A 22,485-nucleotide genomic window follows, 5' to 3' on the forward strand; every position below is an offset into this window, starting at 1 on the left:
CCTATTTTATTAAGGGAGAACCACATGTTGTTGCTATCAGGTTGGGCTCTTCCTAGGCTTGAAGCAAATTGCACGACAGTGCTACAGCCCGACTGGGTGCTTCAGCAGACCACGGCACAACTGGTGTGTCTTGCTGGAGCTCTGCACTGTCAGACAGCCCAGGATTTCTTCTGGTCAAATTCCCTTTTGTAAGATGTGTCATTTTTTAGGAACCAGATGTTTCTCCTTGTTCATCAAGACMACAATATATCTCTAAGAAAATGTGATTCCAAGTATCATTCTGTACTCCCATGTGCTCAGCTGCCACTGTCTTAAAGGACAGATGAAAATACCATCTACAAACAGGACTCATGGCTGATGAAATCCGATCTGTTAAGAGACAATCAGAGCATTAGAAGTTGAYCACAAGTCCATTAATTATATAACAGTTGCTTACTTGCAGGTAGTGCATACTGTGTAGTTACCAATCCTGAGASGAGCACCTATGGATAGTTAGCATATTTATATTTAGCACTCAAGTACCTCTGTGATGGCCCTGTTAGAATTGTCAGTAAGAAATAAGTATGTCTTTCTGCACACGGAGTAGTCTTCAAATACCTCTATATTTAAAAATATGTATTTTGAAAGAGCATCTCTAGTTTGTTATCTTTTTGTTAAGCCTGCCAGAATGTAGGTTAGATGCTTCAAACAAAAAAGTGTGACTTGAATGTCTTGGAAACTTAAGCCTATTAGTCAGAGCAAAGTTTGGTCAAGCATTTTGAGTTTTTGCTGAAAATCRTGGTGGCAAGGATGCAAAGTTCCTGTTACACTTGGTTTCCTAGAACCGTAAGGCCAAACATTTGATCACCGTCTGACTGGTTGTAGGACTCCAGTGGAAGTCACCTTCACAAGGCAGCCTGTCTCAAAAAAACGTTTTGACATCAGCACATCAAACTGGTACAGCATGCACAGCTGTTGCAAAACCTGGACCCAAAAGATCCAAGTCAGTAGCCTAAACCTATGTGTCTAATGCCATTTGAGATGCCCTGGAGTTTACCTTAGGGGACCTTTTCCCCTGGAAACTACATGGTCTCCAGTTGCCATTTCAGATGGGCATGGGTCTACAGAGTGTTCTGTGTCATATCTGCCAGCCCTGAAAGGACATTCCACAAACCCTATAGTATGTCAGATGTCACTAGATGCCCGTGTGTATTTAGCTGAATTGATCCTTAGTAGACTCCACACAAATCACAGGCATGGAAAGCATCCATATGAAGTAGTGCAGTTCCAAAATGTAGGAACCAGCAAAATTAGAATCTATTCCAGACACAGTGATTCTGAGGGCTAACACTAGATTGCAGGTTACTGCCCTCCAAGAGTGTTAGGAATTGTCCATTTTAGTTATTTTTTGCCTATAGAATGAGGGGGTATTTTGTGCTTAGAGAGTTTTAAGGCCTGTGGTGGGCGAAGTATTGACTTGTATGTCAAACGGTATTGCTTTAGAAGTATTGCTTTAGAGGTGACTTTCTCTGCTTCCTGGTGTGTGGAAATAAGGGGCATACTGGATTTTATTTATTGCTTTATATACACATACACAAATGTGTTTCTATATATATTTCAGTAGCAACATTTTGCAAGACCCAGGCCTGTGGCTTCTTCTTTCATTGTTGTTGGGTGGCAGCCATAAAAACTTCAATAAATTGATCTTTATTCGGCTCACAAACATGAGCTATGCCTAACCTAAGGAGAGCTTGGTCAGACCGACCAACCACGAACAGGAAAGCTAAGGGGGTGATGAACTGTAAAACAGAAAGCAAGTGAAACTAAACAAAACTGAAGTGACAAGTTAACTAATGTGAACTTTTCTCTATCCAGATCTTGCTATTTAATCAGTTATCTCTTTCTTTAACCTTAAGATTAAAGGTAGGTAATTGCTCCCTAGTTCTGAAAAACAAGTCACTTGGGAATCTCAACATGCAGTTTAACTTCAAGCTCCTGTTTTAAACATAGACCAAAAGCTGGTAAGGGAAAATTCAGATATGAGTTCTTAAAGCATTAACATAGAATAAACARCACGAAATAATTCTTATTCTCTGCCTGCTACATCTTGTGGATCCTGTTTGTCAAGCGAGAGCAAACTTTATTAATAATCCACAACTAGAATTCTACCTTCCAGGTAGTTTTCAGAAAACTCTTCTGGGTTTAGCAGGGTGGTTGGGTATCTAACGTGGCAGCTGAGTGCATTTGCTACTGAAGGATTCTGACAAAGACTTTTTTCTTCTTTTCAAACTTGGAAGTACAAAATCCTGGGTTTATTTTCGGAGATGAGTCTCAAATCTTTTTCATTGAACATCAACAAAATTCCTAACTAAAGTACTTTCTTGGCAACACCTCTTCTAGTATATTGGAGGGCCAGCCTATGTCTGGTCCACCCAGCCATTTTTAGGTTCTGTGTGTTCCTGATATTTCCAATTGGCACTGACTTTTTTTAATAACTGAGAAGAGAAGGGGAAAGCAAAGTGCAAAAAAACATTTTTTGGATGCAAGATATTAGATATCAACTGAGTAAGCTCTTACAAGAATAACAGCGCAATATTTTTTCATTAGCAGTAAAGGGACAAGTTCCATTCCGACTCACCTGGCAAAGTTAAGAAAATTGCAACATACTATTTAACCACTCAAAGTATCTATCTTCTCCCCATGCAGCTTGTAAAAGTTTGCTCCGTGGATAAAGGCCAGGCTCTCTCCATCTTTTCCTCAAGTAGTGTTGTGAAATTCTTGACAGCATTTTTGCTCGTAGTCTTCCAGGCCCTACAAAAGCACCTCTCACGTGAGGGTGAGAATATTTGTCTATTCAGAACAGCAGTTTTACTTACAGATAAATAAGTGAAATCCTATCACCACGTCCAAGCTCTTTAACTGATTAAGGAGAAATGGTGTAACTTGGATCCTAGTTTTGAAAGTCCGATGTGGCATGAAATAAATACAATGCAGAATGAAAAAAAATATGATATTAATCTGTGGGCGAAAGTCGTCTTTATTGCTCTGTTGTTGTTTTGGCTTCGTTCTGAGCCGTGCAGAAGACTACAGAAAAGCATAAGCATGTTTCTTGGCAGCTCCTCATAAGCAGCGAGCCCTGCAGAAAGTCAGTGTGAAAAGCCCCATGAAATTCAGGATTTTACTGAAGAAATAAGATCAGGGAAATGTTACATGAGATAATAAATGCTGTGTTGTGGCTTTTTGGAAAGCAATGAGTGTTGCTGGTAAAGAGGGGAAGGGATATGGGCAAGATACCTTTCCTCTTGTTTCGACAGCGGAGGTCCCCTTCTTAGTTTTTTTCTGTTTCCTTTTTTTAATGCACARGACTGCAGCAATGAGCGGTCCACCTGTTAGTCTCCTGTCAGTACAAATTGCTTCTACTCTGAAAGTCACATTTTTGTGGCAGCAGARTAGGTTGCTTGCTTCATCTGTTTAATGCTTGCTTTTCTTCAGCAGACACTAGTTACCAGCAGGTTACTGCTGGTCCTAAGGAGTCTAAAATGCGGTGCCCACACAGCTGAGGTTGTGCCCATCCTTGAAAAGATACCCTCTTCTTACCGAGCCTCAGCTCTGCAAACCACAAACTTATCTTCAGYTAATACCTCCAGCTAACCTAAAAARTGGAATCTGATGATATGAACGATTTTCCTCTTGTATGTCTAACGTAGCCCTAACGTCTTCCTCATGGGGTGCGTTGCAGATGCGATCTGCTCTTCTAGGCTCTCGTGAAAGAGTGTGGGTGTGCCTCAGTGAAGCAAAACCATGATTTGGGATAAAAATTTTGCTTAATTGATTAGAAGTATGGATTTTGTTTTCCTGTCTTATATGTAAGCACTTCAGAGACCCTTGTGTATGCAAATTGGAGCGCTGATTTAGGAATGTATAAGAGAGAGAAGAAAGGTTTCTAGCCTTGGGAGAGCATTACATTGAAGCTTTCTGTTGTTTTGGCATCATCAAATACCTTCCACAAAGAGCATTAATGCTGCCAGAAGTTGGCCTGAGATTAAGTAGAGTTCATTTTCAGATTCACATAGCTATCCAGTGAGAAACTTGGAAGAGACCCTTAATTGCTACACAGAGAAGCAGCCTTGTGTCACTCTGAAAAGGAGAGAGGATCAGATTTTTCCTCTGATACTCGCATTAAAGTGGCCAATGAATATAGCACCCTCAGGTCCGAGGGCAGATTTTTTGGCCCAAATATTTTCTGACTGAATAAAATATAAAAAGTCTTTGTGTAGCTAGTGCCTTGGGTCTTGCTTTTCAGAAAGTGTTTTATTTTCCTGGCATGCTTTCTGCAACATCCAGTGAATGCTGGTGGAGCCTGAAATAATTTATCAAGAAGAATTTTCTTCCCTGAGATGAGGCTGCTCATGTTGCAAGACATTCCCAAGTGAGCTCTGTAATGAGTGATAGATGAAGAAAAATAACAGGAAGGATCCTTGAACATTCCAAGCTTCACATGAAAAATGATAAATTTTTGGATGCTATGTTTGGTACCAAGCCTGGAATTCTCCTAAATTTTGATAGTGGAGCCTTCAGTATGACACAGTGAGTCATAATATTTGACAAGTGTATACATTTTGGGAGATTTTCACTGGATCTTTAAGCACTTGTCAAGACTGCTGAGAAGAATACTTTAAGAAGAATTATGATTTCCTCTGAGAGTTTATGAAACTGTTCTTATTTTTTCTTAAAGCCTGTTTCCTTTTTTTTCAAAATAAAAAGATAAAAAGAAGGCTGAAAAGGSTAGGTTGGACCTTTTTAGCAAAATAACAGTTGAAGACATCTATGCACACTGTACTTATTTATTAAATGATGTCTTCTGAAAATACTTCAAACTTCAGATCATCGTGTTCTTTTAATGTCACCAGCCGGTTACATTTTTTCTCATATTTATTTTCACATATGATTCATATTTTGTACTGGTAAGAAGAATAAGGAGTATGAAGGACACAAACGGACAGCTGACCGGGGGTTGGGATAAGTTCTGACCTGCTGGTGATAACGTCTGCCTGGGGGGTGAGAGTTAGCTGCTTTTCTTTTTAGTGTTGGGCAGGTTGGTGGTCTGTGGTTTGGAGAGTAAGCAGACTATTTTCCACTTCTGTCACCTCAGAAATGTGTTCGTGGCTGTCTTCAGCTGTGTTCGTATTGATATGGCTTGAATGTCTCCACTTGCTTTTGAGGAACAACAAAGTGCAAGAGCCAACCCCAAGGCCAATGGATGATCTGTTTCCGTGGTTCCCGTGGAGGTGCAGCCGTCCGTTTTGTTGATGTGTCCCCCTCCCTGAGCTGGATGCATTCATTACATTTGTCCAGGATTTCTCCAAGGATATAAAAATACTGGGTGGTTTTTAACAACAGTGGTTTCAGGAGTTTACCTAGCTCCTGACGGAAATATTTCTCTTACAGCAGTTATTACAAACACAAAGCTCTGTCTGTGATAGGTCATCATGCCAGGCCCCACCAGTATTGCCACAGTCAACCCGTTAAAAGTAATGATGGTTTGGTACATGAATATGGAGTTTATGCTAGTAGTACCTTCTAGCATGCTTCCAGGTCTTGTATTAACCCCCTTTCTCAGTTATGTTTGACCATTTATGCTTGACTGTCAAAAACAGGTGTATTAGATGTTCCATATTTGAAACAAAAACTTTTGGAGTAATTCTTGCAAAATAGTCTAATAATAATCTAATTACCAATCTAATGTGAAAAGTCAAATGAAGAGCTATGTAGGTTGTACCTTGTAGTGAGGCAGGAGCTGTGAGAGAAATGACCAGAAGGAGGGAGCTGGGGGTGTTTACAGCGTGGCCCATACCTGTCAGCACCAGAGTCAACGTCATGACTGCCTTCTCCATCATCCCTGCCAAATCACAAGCCTGATCAAAGGTGGTTTTGAKCTGCATTTGCCTTCTGCATTTTGATCTTTGTGGTTCACCTGGGTTGTGTTTTCAAGTATTTCTCTGTAGCCACTGAAGTTAAATATATCATTCTTTTTGGACATGGAGATTGTCCCTAGTCAGGTGGAGCTGCAGCTTCATGAAAATACTGATGGAAAGCGGTGGACCCACCAGTGCCTCCCACACTGTTTCTTCTGTATCACTGTTGTAGGTGATGGTTTGCTGTTCATGTGGTTGTGTGTATCCGGCATACAGGCACACACAATGTGCATAATCTTGAAACGTTGTAGATATGCTCTGCTGATACTGCTGCAAAGGGGACTTTGGGACTGTAGCTTTTGAGTGTTTCCATGTTGAGAATACTTGACCTTTGTTTTTCCTGCATGGCTTTGGGAGGTTTGGGGTGGTTTTCTGTTGTTTTCTTGGGAAGGCAAAGATTTCTGAAAAGTCTTTGGCTGGATCTCAAATCCTGGGGTACTGAAGTGTGACCTAATAATTTAGGACTCAGAAAAGAGTGGTCTTTAAATAAAGTATCTGGTTTTGAACATTTTAGAGCTATGAATTATTAGAACTTAAATCCTGGGAAGTGCRTAGCATGTTACACACAATACCTAGAAATGTCTGAGCTGAGCTTACACTGTTTTCTTCTTTTCTGAAAAGACATCATCTCCGGTGAGCACAATAGAGCTAGTACTTTTCTTAAAAATAGTGAATGTTTTGTAATTACATGCAGTCCTAAAGCTAGTTYCTGTTATTGAGAGTTGCAGAGGTTTCAAGGGAGGGTTTSTGGGTTGTTGCTTTTTTCCAGAATGATGTCTAGTGGGCTTCTATGGCAGAGTATTGGCTGTGATTAAAATATGTTTGGGTGTGAAAATGTTAAGGTCCAATGAGTAGCTTCACTTTTGTGTCACTTCCTTGCTTTGATATAGGAGCTCTTTAGTCAGAATCTATCTATTCAATTCATAGTCTGTTTCCAAGTGGAGTATTTATATAAGTGCTTTTTAGTCCAGCTTTTCACATTCACGTGATATAAACAGTAAAGTGGTTATAGCTCAGGTGGCTGAATCCTCATTAAAAATAGGTATTGTTGACTGATAGAATTCAAGTCAATGTTGTCTTACAGCCTTTTGCTTTCCTTTTGCCTCAGGTGAACTGTGTGATGAGGTGATCAACCATTGCATTCCTGAGCTAAATCCCTGCCAACAYGAGTCCAAATGTCTCCCCCTTGACAAAGGATTTAGGTAAGYGTGTGTGTGTGTGTATATGTCTTCACGTACCGGACAGATTCGTCCGTTGGCTTGGATAGGGTTGAACTGGYAGTATGTTCAGAGTAATGACTAAAACCCATCAAAATTAATGAAAATAAAGCATGACTGTACTTCAGACCATGTTACATATTAATGCAACCATACGTACTTTGCCAGCTTTCTGCGGTTTACTTGGAAGTAATGGATGTACCTCAGAGCAGAGCAATTATTCTGGAATAGAGCATAACAAAAGGAGCACTTCTGGACTAGTGGCTACAAAATACCTTATCCTTCATCAGAAATTTCCTTGCATGTTCCTTTGGGCATCCATCATTTCAAGTGTGAGGAGATACAACAGATGTAACTTAATTTTCCTCCAATGCTGGCTCACTGTTTAAAATCCAGTCCCCAGTCTAATTACTAAGAAGGAGAAAAAAACTTTTGTGGGCAGAACTTAAGGCTAGAGGTCAGGAGTTTTCTGTTGTATTCCCACTTCAGCTGTTGTCTTCCCGAATGGCTGGCCTTCACGGAAAGCATTCACAAGGGCTGTCCTTAGCCATGGCAAGGCTCATCTCCCCACGGTCCCTCACCCAGGCAGCAAGGGACTCAGGAGCCTTCTTTTTGCAGTGTTTATAGAGAAGCGAGCCTCACTAGGCTACTGTGATTTGTCTTCTGTGTTTGTATTTGCATAGTGGCAATGACATCGCTTCCCAGCAGCCAAGTAAACATTCCTGTCTGAAATGATACTCAAACCTCTGGAGGTCCTTGGGTGGGGAGCGTTTTGAGAAGTGCCTCACAGCACTGTTCATCGCCTGGATGAAGATGGCATTTCAAAGCCGTTCAGCAATTTGGGTGACCTTGCAGCCGCCATGCTCTCCAGTGGCTCACGGGTTCCCCCCCGGGAGGAAGGCTGGGATGTTGGCGAGTGACAGCCTCACCGCACACCCAGCACGTAGCCCCTGAGGGACAGGCGTGCTCTTTGGTCTTTCTGGAAACTTGCAGTTTGGGTCAGGCTGTGTCCTGTGGAGCAACCAGCATGTCAGAACAGTGTGAACTAACACACAATATAGTTCATGGCAGCTAAAACAGAAGCAAGACAAGGTTTTAGTGATGCTGGCTACTAGAGGGCAGCTGAATCTCTGCTAGACAGTCTGTACAACTCATGCTTTGCTTTTGGGTGAAAAACTGCCAGACAAACATGTTTCCAGCTCTCGAGGAAGACGAAACTGTTAAATCATCAGGATAGTTCCTGAGTGATGCACAGGGAGTGGAAAAGAAGGTGGGTCCCTGGTGTTCTTTCCAGCCTTCCTTCTTAGTGAAGATCCATCATTCAGCTAATCCAGTGGTTACAGCACRTTATAAGGAAAAGGCTTGTAAATCAGATTGCCCAGTGTCGCTATATAAATGAAGGGATGGAAACTGCCATCGTGCTGAATGGCACCTTTGCTGGAAACGTTTTCAGACCTGGCACCTAAGTGCTCTGAGTAGATAAGGGCAAGCTTACTTGTTTGCTCACTCACAGGAAGGTGGTATTGAACGGTGCTCTTCATAGTTTTGCGGGGAGCCTAAACTCTTAAGTATTTTCTACCACTGTTAGAGTTATTCCCATTATTCACAGAATGCTACACAAAAATTCAGAATTTCTGTACTTGTTCTCTACGATTTTGCTTTCTAGCAGACCAGACTGGTGGAGTGAAAGAGCCTTCCTCACCTTGAAAGTAGATTTGTTCCAGTATTGCTTTTYCTTGCATACCTTGGTTGCACCAAATAATTCAGAAATGGGCTCAGCAGCTTTTGTGGTGCTGCATGGTGGCTCTTGGGTCTTGTTCAAAAATGAGAAGATCTGGTCCTGTGCTGTTGTCYGTCCCTTGAGTAGTTTGATCCCCTGACCTGTGATGTGCCCTGTATTTAGCATGGTGCAGTGTAATGCTGCATGCAGGATGAGTCAGGCTCATGTGTCAGTCCTCTGCTCCACTTACTGAGCTGGAGGATGTTAATGTCAGGAATGACTTGGTGTAGGAGCTTGTTCCTGGGCTTTGGCTGACCATCCCTTTGCCAGGTTTGTTCTCTGTGCGCCTGAGTGGGACACACCAGTGGAGAGTGTAACAGCAGCAGGGACACYCATCGGTCTCTGTCCTGCCTCCAACTGCAGACAGTTTCCTGATCTGCAGAGGGAGGAAAAAAGATTATGAAGAAATAAATAAAAATAAAATAAATAAAAAAAAGGCAAGCCAAATTATATATCGATACGGGAAGGGAAATTCTGTTTTGACCCTATAATAGAAGCCATGAATTGCAGCTTTAATAAAATAGATATTGAGTGCATGCAGATGCAACTGCCTGTGTATAGGCCAACATTTTGAATACCAAAGGACATGTTTTTAGGCTCTCTAGTGGGAAGGTTGGCATCACTACCAGGCTATAGCAGAAACCAGTGTCCCAAATGCACTGGCATTCAATGAGTTGTGGAGACACAAGACACCCTGGCTAGTCTTTTCACTTACTGTTTTACCAAAATTTAAATATGAAAGCATATTTGCCTGCTTCTTTACTGTATTACACTTTGCTGATCTGCAGTCACTTGCAGGCAGTGTGTGGACCATGGATGGAATCAGCRTGTCTTCCATGGGGGCAAGACACTGGAAGCAGGCTGGCACGGCAGTCACGTGGCTGCRTTTCTCACCTGTGATGCTCCAGGCGGGCATTTTTGGTAACGTCAGCCAAGACRTGACACTATAAACTCAGAAATGACTGGCCTAAAAGGAATTCTGTGATTGCAAAGGGAAAGCCAAGCTTGGAAGCAAACTGAACTGTTTTGATGCGTGTTTGGCTGTGCAGAGCTGTTTGCTTTCTAAGCTAAAATTGCAGGTGGCTTTCCTCACTTAAAACTTCCAGATCTTTACTGCACTGTTACTGTAGAAGAAGGGTAGCTTTCTGTGTGCCAGACCAAAAAAAAAAGAAAAAGAAAATCATTTAACACAATGAAATGACTTCTAAAAAAATAACTTCAGGAAAGAAGCATGTTTTTCCATTCACTGCAGTGATGTTGGAGCATGGTATAAATATACTTTATTATTCTAAAGCTTTGGAATTATTACCTGACAGCTTAAAACGCTGATTTATTGCAGCCCTGCAGAGAAAAGTGGTGGTTCTGTCATTACTGAGATAGCCAATACACATCATAAAAGTGATGCATGGCAGCACTGAACAAGGAGCTGCACATCGTTCATTATTACCTCACTTTATATTAGGACTGCGGGGATCAATAAAAAGCAACAGGATTAAATGCTGCCAATTCCCCCCGCAGAGTCTTTTGATTGACATTATTTGCTCGCAGGTGTGACTGAAATCTTGCCGGAAAAAAAAAGGAGTGTTGCCCACTCCTTACGGTTTGGGGAAGGCATACTTTTTCCTTTTTGCTCTGTTTTGTCATCTCTGTTACGTTAATCACAATATTCCCTGAGCCACCGTGATGCAGAAGTGCCATTCAGACTTGCAGAGCTGGAACATCAAGCGCCCTGTGGCTGCGGAGGGTCGTGATGCCTCTTCAYGGGCAGGTTATGCATCTACATAGCTTCATCCCTCCTACGCCTTGCAAGTTAATAGATTTTGCTGTATTTCCTGCTTTTTGAGCTGGTCATTACAAGCCGTGCTGTGAAGTGCAGGCTGAGGGGTCATTCTTTTGTCCCTCCACTTCTCTCCTCCGAAGAGGTTTTCCGTGAGTAGCCTCGTGGTGCCTCGGCCCACCAGAGCCTGGCTGGGGAGGARGAGGAGGAGCAGTGGTATAGCTGTGGAGCAGGGGGTTTCTCCCCCGATGCCACCTCTCAGCTCAGCGGGTGATGTCTCTCCTCTCCCAGCTCTCAGCACACGCGTGCTGGTTCGACGCAAGGGGCTCGAGCACGGGCACAGACCGTTGTCTACAGAGTAGAGAAATACTCATATCTCTCCCCTTGTTTTGGTTTAAGTGATGCACTTTTTGTTTTCCAGATGTGCAGTAAAATCCAGCTGGGAGGAGTGAAATGTGTTTTATGGACTAAAATGTGTTCATGACTAAACATTTGTCTAAACGATAGACTCAGAAAGAGGCTGTTCAGCAATCCTAAAAAGTCTGGTCTTAGCCAGACGCTTTGGGACATATTTTCTGTGGTCAGGTTGTAAACTTTGCAAGGCTTATTTTAGAAATGCTGGTGCAACAGTCATACAACAGGCATAAGAACTGTATTTTTAAAAAAGCCACTGTTTGGAGGCTTGGGGGTGTCCCAGTGCATTTCTGCTCAGCATAGCGGTGTCCCGGAGTGGCAGGTGCGTGCCTCGCCTCGGTCTTCCCATGGATCAAGTTTGGAGACAGCACTCAGTGACTGCCGCAGTGTTTACCATGCCTTGCAAGGGAATGACAAACAGGTGGTGAACACAAAACTGATGATCTTTTTCTTTAGACTTCCAGAGTGTAGTGGTTTGTTTGCACGTTATTTCCATTCGGGAGGTGGCAGCTTACTCTGCAGCTGCCCAGGTGAGCCACAAACGCTCAGCGGTGCGGAGGCGCAGGCAGAGTCTTTTTTTGCATTCTTCCATGGTTTGAGCCATTGGAGCAACTGCCCCTAAAAAGCGTATTGCCTTCTGAGTCTGCGGTGCTGCTGCAAGGTTGGGGAGATGTCATCTTCAGCATCGCGGGGGGAAACCGTGCCCRTCCCCTGTGTCATCGCCCGGCGCCCTTCTCCACGGCTGGCTGGGAGAGGCTCTCAGTGTGGGGTTGCTTTGCTCGGCTCGGGTCTGAGCAGGTAGCAGGAGCCGGGCGGGAGGGACTGGTGCGTTTCCCATGGCGAGGGAGGCGCGTGGCAGCGCCGGGGTGACCGCGAGCAGCTCTGCGTGCTGCGCCCGCCGGGGCGCTCGGCCGCCCGGGCGCCTTGCTTCGCGCACGGGGCAGCGCCCGGCGACAGCGATCTGCTTGCGTTTCAGGTGCGAGTGCTCGCCGGGCTACAGCGGCAAGCACTGCGAGGTCGACGACGACGACTGCGGGGGCCATCAGTGTCGGCACGGCGCCGTCTGCGCGGACGCGGTCGGCGGCTACACCTGCATCTGTCCTCAGGGCTTCAGGTAGGCGCGTGGCGTGGCCCCGGGTGCCTTCTTCCATCTCCCTCATCCTCAGAGCTGTCGGCCTCCGCCGCGGCCCTGAGCCGCCAGGGCTGCAGCGGCGGGTGGGGCCGTGCTCTGAACCCTGGGGCCGAAGTCGGGCTTAAGGGGTCAAGAGAAAACCCAGGGCTGGTGGTTCTTCAGAGCTTGTCCTCTGCGCGGTGCCGGGCTGCTTTGCCTGCCCCAGCCTCCCCTGCTGACACTCGAGGTAGAGCACACACMTAGATTAGCGGGAGCTCTGCATGCTGAGAGCGAACGAAGGAAGATAAAACTGCGTACACGTACCCGCGACACGGCTGCAGGAGAACAGCACTGMGAGCGTTTGGTGCCAGTACGGAGGACGGGGTCGGTACGATTTGGGCTGTGAATATCCACCCTCTGCTTCTGACAGCTGCCAATATATCTGACTCCTGGAAATCTCACTGTCTGTCAAAGATAAGTGTGCTTCTCCGAATGGATTCACTAATCAGTGCCTGAGGCTGGACGCTGGCTTCCTTCCAGCCAGCCTTTTTTGTGTTTGAAATRCACACACGAGACAAAGAGGAGTACCTGAAAAGATCAGCCTTGACAGTGCAGAAATTGCRTGAACACTTATAAATCCTTTTCTCTGCCTTGTATCTGCAACTGTTTTCATTCTTCTTGCTTTCATCCTTACTCTTTTTTTTCTCCCAGCACACATTTTTATTGCAAAGCAGAGGGGCTTCCCTGAATAGGCATTGATATACAAYAGGATGTCAGCCTGTGGTTTCACAGAATCAGACTTGTTATTTACAGGATATCAGATATCCTCTGAATTTCAAATCCATGCCCCTCTCAYCGTGTTTCATTCTCTGCTTCAACCCTTTTGATCGCCTTAGGGATCTCCAAAATCGGTGCATGGAAGGGATAGCTAGTGGCTATCCGGCAGAGGAGCTGTAAATGTTCAGTGTCATCTAATCAGTAAAGAGCTGGGAGCTGGGCTGCAAAGCCSTATCGAGAGTCGTGGGTAACTCGAGCCTGTTGTCTGCTGGTAGTGRCTGCAAGGCCTCTGCTGCAGCGGCCCATGCTTTAAGGCATGTCAGCAGTGGGCAGTGAAAAATGTGAGGTTTATGCAGGAAGTCAGGATCCCAGTGTTGGGCAGAGATTTTTTGAACTGTGATTCGGTTGAGCTGGATCTCCAGGGATCCTGAGCGGCTCTTGGGGCAGTTAGCGCCATGCTCCAGGCTGGCTATTCTCCACCCAGGGGCTTCACAGTGAGGACCTGGAGCAGCCTGGCTTGCTGTCCTTCTCAGACAACGGGTTTTCATTCCACTCAAAGTCCTCCAAAAAGAGGAAACTTTCTCCACAAAGCTCCAAAATTCTACTACTAGCTTAGACAACACTTAATAGCTCAAGGAAGATTTGGGTGAGCAATATAATCTCATAGTCCATGCCACCTGCCTGCACATCCTCGTTGAGATTCAAGGGAGCAGGCATCTTGCAGGAAAGACAAATGACAGTGGGCATTAACAGGCTCTGTGTGCCAAGGCTGAGAGCAAGCGGAAGACTTTTGAGCTCTCCACGCAGAACAGTATCTGGTCTTGTTCGATTTCAAGATTAAAAATCTTCGAACAAATTTATTTATTTTTACTCCTATTTATTCTTGTCGTAACTTCAGCCTTTTGTAGTTTAAAGGCCTACTGCTCTGAAAGGGTTTCTGATTTTTCCCCTCCTAAGATTGCAGTTGTGAATGTGGTGACTGAGAGAGTTCAGGCTTGTGGAGTGAAGGCCTGTGCACTCACTTATTCATGAAGGCTGCCCCAGGCACTGTGCCGTGAGGCAAGGGGGTAACTTTGCAACTATTTGAAGGATGCAAGTGTTGATGAGGAGAGAGCACAAAGCATGATCTAACAAAGATACCTCAGATGAAGATCAATACTGCTTTTTGGCTAAATATCAAGAATCTTTGACCAACAGTGAGTTTGCAGAGTGACCTCCCAGTTATCTGGAGTTTATGCTTCTGTAATAAAAGCACAGTTATCTAACAGTTCTGTGGTTATCACTGTGTGGTATAACAAGGCTGGTTGGAATCACACAGTAATAAAGAAGTTAAAACTTAATGTCCTCACGCACATGAAGCACGGTTGGACAAGTGGCTGTCTGTTCTTAGCAATGAAGGGCCCCGCATGCAAATGCAATGGGGATTGCAGGCCCAAAAAAGTGGTAGCCCACACCTATTCTCTKTTCTGGCATTTGCTATTAAGGGCTTGTTTGTAGTTGTGCTCCATGCAGCTGATCACTCAGTGATCAGTCTTTCTGCAGTCCCATAATACACTTTCTTCTTGAAAGGCTTTCTGTGTGTTTTCTGCCCAAAATAAAATCTGTTTACCTCCTGTAGGTGAACACATTTTCTAGAATTTGTGAACCCCAACAGATTAAAACTACCTTATCAAACCTTCCTTTTTGCAATCTGCCTCACAGCAGTGTTGTCCTGATAAATGTTTCTCTTCTGGGGAAGCACATGTTAAAATTGCTGAGCATGATATAGAGCATTATTCCTCCATTATGTTTTAGAGTTCCCTACTGGGATAGTTTGAAATAATTTGGGATAGTTTGCAAGAAACGCAACAGTGATTATTTAAATGAGATTATACCATGCAGAATCCAGTCCTGTGGACTTGGCCAAGCTCTTCAGGGCAGGCTATGCTGCACCTTCCACTGCTGAGGAAGGAAAAGGTATTAGTGTTTGAGGTTGTTTTTAAGGCCTTGACAGACACTTGTTGCTAATGTAACTTCTGGATGCCAGCAGCTAACAGCAGCACCTTGGGGAGCCGCAGCTGCAGGGGTTTCACGGTGAGGAGAGGCTGCTTGCAGAGGAGGTGCACAGAGAGCACCACCGCACGCAGACACACCAGATTCATACAACATTTGCTTTCTGTTAGTAGAAGCTGCTRCAGGATGCGTGGTTTTTTTATTATTATTTTTAACTTCCATGACACTAGAATTATGCACACAGACTTTTCTTCTGCTTTCGAGCCGCCCCTCACAGACAAAACCGAATGGTTGGCATCAGATAAGACAGAACTAGTGGGCTGGGTTAGCAGTGCTCCTTTCTGCTCGTTATGTCTGGAAGACAAATGACGCCTGACAGGCGGCCGGTGGTGACAGGCGTTCGCGGGCTGACCCCAGGTTGGTCCCACTGCTGGCTCAGCCGGCACGTGCTTGCCAGCCGCCCACGAAGCGCTGCGCTGGGACGGAGACCGCGCACGGAGCGGACGCGGTCCTCGGGCGGGGAACTGCCCGAGCTGGAAGTCCACCTTCGCGCCTGGCTCGCGGCCTTGGGGAGACCCCCACCGCGTCTCGGCGGCTGTGGCCGCTCCGTGCCAGCCGTTGGCCAAGGCTCATCATCGCGAGGGGCCTGAGCTGCCGCGGGAACTGCCTTACGCTGGCACGAACTGCTTTGCGTGCGTCCGGCTTCTGGTAGAGCGGTTGCTGATGTTGGACGCTGTTGCTGCCCGTCCCTGCCCGGCGCGACCGCTGCGGAAAGCCGGTTGGGGGTGACGCCACGAGGAGAGCGTCGGAAGGCAGTTTCTCCTGAGATGCCCCGAGAGGGGAGGGGTTTCGGTGCGCCCAGGGTTCAGCCCCTCCGCATTTTGTTGTGGGTTTCTCCTGCTTTGGCGTGCTGCAGAGGGATTTCCACGGAGGTGGACGCCAGACTCGCACGGCAGCAGCGAGCAGCAGTGGGCAGACGTACGGACTCTCGTGCCACCCACCCGCCTTGAGCTTCACATGACGCTGTTGCGCTGTGCAGAATAACACGCACAACTATGAAATGGAGAGCAGGCGTCTGCGTTTCCTCCCTCCGCGGAGGAGGGAGGTCTGCTCCCGGTGGCTAGCAGGTTGTTCTCGGATGTGTGGTAGCTGTTTTGCTTGCTGTTCTTGCGTGTCTAATATTGGTGCTATTTATGCCTGGAAATGGGCTTTGGTTCCTATTCTCATCGTATCTAGCAGGATTGCCTATAAATTCTGTGCGCTTCCAAGTCTCACCTGATTGACAGGAAAGGAATGAAGTTTCGGGAGATTTTTGCTGTGTTTTTGTAAGAGGGTTGTTACTCAGCGCAGCGTGCCCGGCCTGGCAGAAATTCCTCGTGGGCTTTTGAGGTTCCAACGCTGCTATCGGGCCGCTCATCGCACGAGTTGATGGGCCGCAGCCCTCTCCCCAAAGCCCTGGGGCCTGCGCTGGCGAGCGCTGCGCGGCTCTCCAGCTCGCCACCGCTTCCCCGTCTGCCCCCTCCCACCCTCTCAGAAACCTTCATGCAAAGAGTTTTTGCTCTTCTCAATAAAAAAGGAGCTGCTCGGTTCGGAGAGCTGCTGCAGTCGGCAGCGTGGGGTATGCTGCAGGCCCGGGCAGCCCTCTGCGTCGTGAGCTGGCTCTGACACCTTTGCAGCCCGCTGATTCCTGGGCAGAGATTTTCCATTTGTTTTCTGCAGTTTAGCCTGACMCGTGGCGTCGCTGTGGAAGAGGACTGCAGCTCCGTGCGCCTTCTCCCCGTCCCCTGCTGCTCCCGGCTGCCCGCGGTGCTGCAGCGGGCAGGCGCCCCGGGCTCAGGCGCGTAACCCGGGCGCTGAGCCGTGGGTGCTGCTCGGAGCTGCGCCCCGGCTCCTGGGTTTGCAAGCTCGGCACGTGGGCTTTGCTCGGCCCCTCGGGCAGCTGGGAGCGAACCGCACAGCGCGCTCCGGATCGGAGCACGATTTGCCGTCCCGAGTACTCAGACCTGGCATTCGGTTTGCAGCCACCTCTGGCTCCAGCGGCTCCCGGCTTCCGCTGGGATGGCTGAACACTGCAGTGTCGGATCGAAGCAGCTTTGCACGCTCAAACACCATTTTAGCCAGACTGACATACCTTGCAGAGCTAAATAACCAGTGCAAGGTGTAGTGYGCACTACTTTCAGTATTTGAATTGGCTCGTTCAGACCTAGCGTGGGGATTTCTGTACAGCAGGATGCTGTGCAGCGTTTACGTATCTGGCACATGATATTTCTGTCTCAGAGTCACTATACAACTGTGGGATTGTAACATCAGCACCTCTAAGTGTTTGCTTCCTGAAAAAGATGGTGATAACTGAAGCTGCGTTTTCTTTCCTTGGCCTTCTAAAGTGGGCTTTTCTGTGAAAACCCTCCACCGATGGTCCTGCTGCAGACGAGTCCGTGCGACAACTACGAGTGCCAGAACGGGGCGCAGTGCATCGTGGTGCACCACGAGCCCGTSTGCCGCTGCCTGGCTGGCTTCGCCGGGCAGAAGTGCGAGAAGCTCATCACGGTCAACTTTGTTGGGAAGGATTCCTACGTGGAGCTGCCATCGGCCAAAATTCGCCCTCAGGCGAACATCTCCCTCCAGGTACGCCATGCAGAACGTCGGTTGCTAGCCCAAGGTTCTTCTAGGTAATGCTGTTAATTTTTTTCTTCTGAAGGAGCAGGAGTTGTTGGCCAAGATGCAGACACAGTTAGAGCCAGCCTGTGCGCCAGCTTGCTGCTCTGGAATCATTGTAATGTTAAGGAGCAGTAAAGATCTCACCTCACCCTTTTAGACATGCACCCAACCCCCATAACCTCACCACCCTTCTATTCGCAAGCCTGGCAATGTAACTGCAGATGATAACAGCAAACTTCCCTGTCCTCTTGCTGATTTACAGCATAGTGTGGTCTTTCATGCTGCAGAAATTAGTACTTAACATTTAGGAGACTTAAAAGAAGCTGCTCTAAATGGCCTTTCCAGACATTATTTTGCTTACTTGTTTACYGTGCATGTTCTCAAAATGAAGAGTCTTGGGCTTTTGTTACAGGCCTGTTGTTACACTTAAGTTTGGTTTGGGGTCTAAGGTTCAAAAGGCAATGGAAATTAGATACCATAGTTGCCATGATTCTATTGCGATGTTGTTGTTTTTTGGATCAAAGGTATTTTGGATACTCAGTCCAGTATCATGTTTTASTGACTTGGAAGTTACTTGTGTTTGCAATTTAATAGACATTAAATTGAAGTAACTCAAAGTAAATGAAGGAATAATCTTTAGCTTTATATTTTTTTCTAATAAAGAAATGTGTGGAACACACATGAGACGTAATGCATCTACGTCTGAGGCTGTTGATTGCTAATCTGGATTATTTCCATGCTAGACTCTCCCTTTGCAGGGTGACTCACCCTGCAAAGGGAGTATAACATTTCARAAGTTGTGAGAAGAAATATCATCTCTGTATATTTGTTTTATTATATTTATGTTCTCTATTCAAAGAGACTGTATTCCACAGTTGAAAATCATATTCTGGACTTAATTCTTTAGTTTAATTGTAATTAAAATACCAATATCAAGACATGGAAAGATGGACCAAATTTCCATAAAGGAGTAGATTTTTTTAAAGCTTATTTGGGTAGTTCCTGCAAAAATTTTCTGATGAGCAAACTGCATACTTAGCATTTATCTTTTCTTTAACAACTTGAATATAAGATTTTTATGAAAAATGAAGCCCATTCATATATATTGGACACTTTCAAATCCTTCCAAATTCTCTTTTATTTAATATCATATAAAAGATTCTGAAGCATTGTAACATATGTGCATTCTGAAAGTTTCTGCTACACCATATCTCAACCTCCAAGCTGAAAATCTGGACATTGCTTTCTTAAGGAAAGTCTACAAAACATGCATTACATCAGCCATAGCCTGAAGAATAAAACTGGTTATTACAGCAAGTACATGCAGATGATGTTCTCTCGCCTTGTTTCCCAGGCTGAATATTATTTTTGCATCCAGTAAGCAATTGTCAAGGAATTAAAATTAGAATGCAATACTGATTATTAAAACCAGATAGAAGAAGAAACCATATTAAAAGTGCTAAAGAAAATAAAACCAATCTTTTAAGGGCAAAAGGATGGTATTTAAGTAACATGTCAATGCAAAAAGAAATCTACTGTTTAGTTTTGGCATTTAACTGCCATTCTAAGCAAGTAACTAAACAGCCTCAATAAACATACACTGTGAAAATAATGAAGGCAGATTCGATCCAAAATCCCCATTAAGTCTTTTTTTTTTTTTTTTTTTTCTTTCTGTGCTGTAGAGATAGTGAAGAGGTGCAGACAGGGAAAGTAGTGTTCGAATTTTGGTTCAGTCTTCAGGATTTTCTTCTCTTGATGTGCCTTAAAGCCACAGGGCGAAGGCTGCTGGATTCTGTCATGACTCTCTACGTTTCCCGTTTGACCTCAGCATGACTTGCTAATACCTCGAGTTGAGTGAATAGCTCATACCAGATGTGGGACAAGTCCTTCTTTCCCTCTTTGTGTTCGTAGAAAGTCTGTGAACAGATCAGTGCCTTTGGAAACGTGTTTGCTTGTATCTCTGATAAACTCCTCTTGCTGCCACAGCAGATCTTCCAAAACTCCAGTTCCAACCAGGGTAATAACTGAGAAATGACTCTTATGTGACAAAAATACAGCCACAACCAAGTGACAGAAATCAGGGACCAGGCTCCCCTTTGAAGTGAGGGAGCTCTCCCACTGYGGAGGTCGAACTGTTGGTGCACTGGCCCGCTGTAGGTCACCGAGAGGTTTTTGGAGCTTATGTTTCTTCTTGTCTTTGTTAATCATATATGTGGTTTATTAAATCATATTTAAATTGTATATATGGTTTCTATATTATTTTCTTGTGTGCTTATTGTGTCTATTTTAATCATTCTTAAGCAACCTTGCCTGGCTATTACTGCTTCATAGGTAGCAACAGACAAGGATAATGGCATCTTGCTGTACAAAGGGGACAACGACCCTCTGGCTTTGGAGCTRTACCAAGGACACGTGAGGCTCATCTACGACACGCTCAATTCTCCACCTACCACAGTATACAGGTAAGGCCTAAGCTATATCAAGACATAGTTGATTCTCCCCCCAAAAGATKGAGAGTTAGGAATTTTCAGAAACGTGTGTGAGAGGAACCTTTTGTTTTACTTACTGCATCTCTTTTATCTATGCAATTAGATAAGAAAATCAGAATAAAGTCTTAACTAGGAGCTGTATGGTTAAAAATTTAGGTTTTGGCAAATGTTTTCCTTGAAATAGTCGCAAGAAAACAGTTTCTCTTATGGTGATATTTAGCATTAACTTACTGAACCAGGGCACAGCAGTGACTGTGCAAGTGCAGGAATAGCCTGTGTGAAAGTGGGAGAAGGGATAAATTCCTCTGCAGGGGGGAGGGTTTGTAGAGCTCTCATTTGTATCAGAAGTAATAACACAAGCCATTGCAAAGCCCAAGTTACAGAGGTGAACTGTAGAGCAGTCTGACCCTYGGCAGCTTGACTTTTTGCTATGCCAGCCAACATAGTTTCTATCTATTAGTCACAAGGGGAAAAAAAAAAAAAGTAAAAGTGAAACCCGAAAGGGTTTCCTTAGACTGGAAGAACGTGCTGCTCAGGTCTCTGTTCCATTCACCAGCCCCTCTCCCCAGATCAGCTGCTTTCTGATAATTTTCAAGCCCTAATGCTCCAGCTGRTTCCTTGTGTCCACCTGAGGTTTTGGGCGTTCAGTGCAGCTCCATGGCATTGCATGTGCAGAAAAGTTACCTTTCCCAGGCCTCCTTCTCTTTCAGGGAGAGCGTCCTATTAGAGCAAGGGTAAGGATGGCTCTAAATATCACAACCAGGATGCACTTTGTACTTTTTTTGGAAGATGTTCTCAGGACAMAGTAAAATTTCAGTTCTCTAGAAACTTGGTAGCTTCTGGTTTCTAGTTTGTGGTTTCTTTTAAGGGAACTGTGATATTTGTAAGCAAATGAGAACATTGTTTTTTATTCTTACTGCATAAAAGCAAAGAGGATATACCAATGCAGGGATATCGCCAGGAGGAGCAATGGCTTGTCCACTSTAGGAATGAGGAAAATGGTTTGTTAGTGCTTCTCCCCAGTAGCCTAGGTGTGAAACGTTTCTCTGCGTGTGGCCAGTAATCCTAACTGATTTCATGTTAGAGCAAAGCTGAAGGTGTTAAATGGTTTTATGCCCCTAATTAGAACCCAGGGAAAGGCTCATCATGGGTGGGCAGCACACAAGGTGGCAGATCTGGGTGGATGCTCGCTCTCATCACCGGGGCAGAGCGACGTGGTGACAGGAGCCGTTTCCGCCATCGCAATGCGCTGTGCATCTGCTGCCTTCTGGCAGAGTTGCCAGATCTGGTGAGCGTCAGTGTCCTCATTATTCCTGCGCCCTTCATATTGATCAAGGAGGAGGTCTCCAGGCAGACTGACACCTCATTACCATAAGATTAATGGCCTGTTCACTACATTTTGTACTGTGTCATCTGTTGAGATGGGAAAGTAGCTGCTTAATACGATGCCCTTTCTGAAATGTCACTCTAATCTTTTATTAGTTTAAGGAGTGGAGCAAAATGGGATTAGCATGGAGCTTGATGGGAAAAGATTAGGTTGATTGAGAAAAACTGCAGCTAAAGAATGTCAGCAAGGGCCTCTAAACAGATTAAAAGACTTGTTTTCCTTAAGGGCTGAGGAAGGGGGAGGAAATCTGCTTCTCTCCTTACAATCATAGGATTTAAGGCTAGAAGGCGTGAGTGGATCCAGTTTGACCTCCCTGTATATCCTGTTTGACGTTTAGCTAAGGCACAAGCTGTGTTTGGCTAATGCCTGACTTCCAGCTAAGCGCCCAGTTTTGACAGGAAAACACCCAAGTGATGGAAAATCCCCCATTGCCTTTAGTAGCTTGAACAATGGTCAATCATTTCTATTGTTCAGGCACTGGCCAAAATTTCTAATGTGAGTTTTCCTAATACCTTACAAATGTTTGAGGGGTTTTCTTCAGGGAACTGAAAGTTGTGTTACACCTAGTGCTGGCTCCCATGCTTTTATCTGTGCTTGTATTGCCTCCTAACTCAACATTTTGTTGAAATGAACAGCTGGGTCAATGTGAAGCATTTTATCCAAACCTTAAMCGTTTTAGGGACTCTTTCCTGCAGCTTCTACAATTTTGAATTTTGCCTTAGAAATAAGATTACCAGGAGAACATACAACATTCAAAGCTCAGTCTCACTGTTGGTAAAGCTGTTTGGCTTTTGTATCATCTACTCTTTATTCCCTCATTTAGATGCTTCATTTAGCTCTCATCCTCAGCAAAAGTGGACTGTTTGACTTTGAGTAGCTCTACTGAAAGACTGTTAGAGTCATTATCGCTGGCAATATCCGGAGCTGCG

General features: G+C 45.1%; 1 protein-coding gene across 2 annotated transcripts in view; it reads left to right on the plus strand.

Moving 5' to 3' along the window:
- The window catches only part of SLIT3 (slit guidance ligand 3), a 469,515-nt gene that overhangs the window by 423,274 nt on the left and 23,756 nt on the right, over window positions 1–22,485 (plus strand). For both annotated transcript variants that reach the window (XM_085299580.1, XM_085299581.1), the window contains 4 exons: window positions 7,063–7,156; window positions 12,119–12,256; window positions 17,407–17,647; window positions 20,012–20,142. In XM_085299580.1, the coding sequence (XP_085155706.1) occupies window positions 7,063–7,156; window positions 12,119–12,256; window positions 17,407–17,647; window positions 20,012–20,142 (604 nt within the window). The remainder of the gene's footprint in view (window positions 1–7,062; window positions 7,157–12,118; window positions 12,257–17,406; window positions 17,648–20,011; window positions 20,143–22,485) is intronic.

This window comes from Rhea americana, unplaced genomic scaffold (assembly GCF_003343005.1).
Source record: "Rhea americana isolate MKP2758 unplaced genomic scaffold, rheAme1 scaffold_150, whole genome shotgun sequence".
Lineage (NCBI taxonomy): Eukaryota > Metazoa > Chordata > Aves > Rheiformes > Rheidae > Rhea > Rhea americana.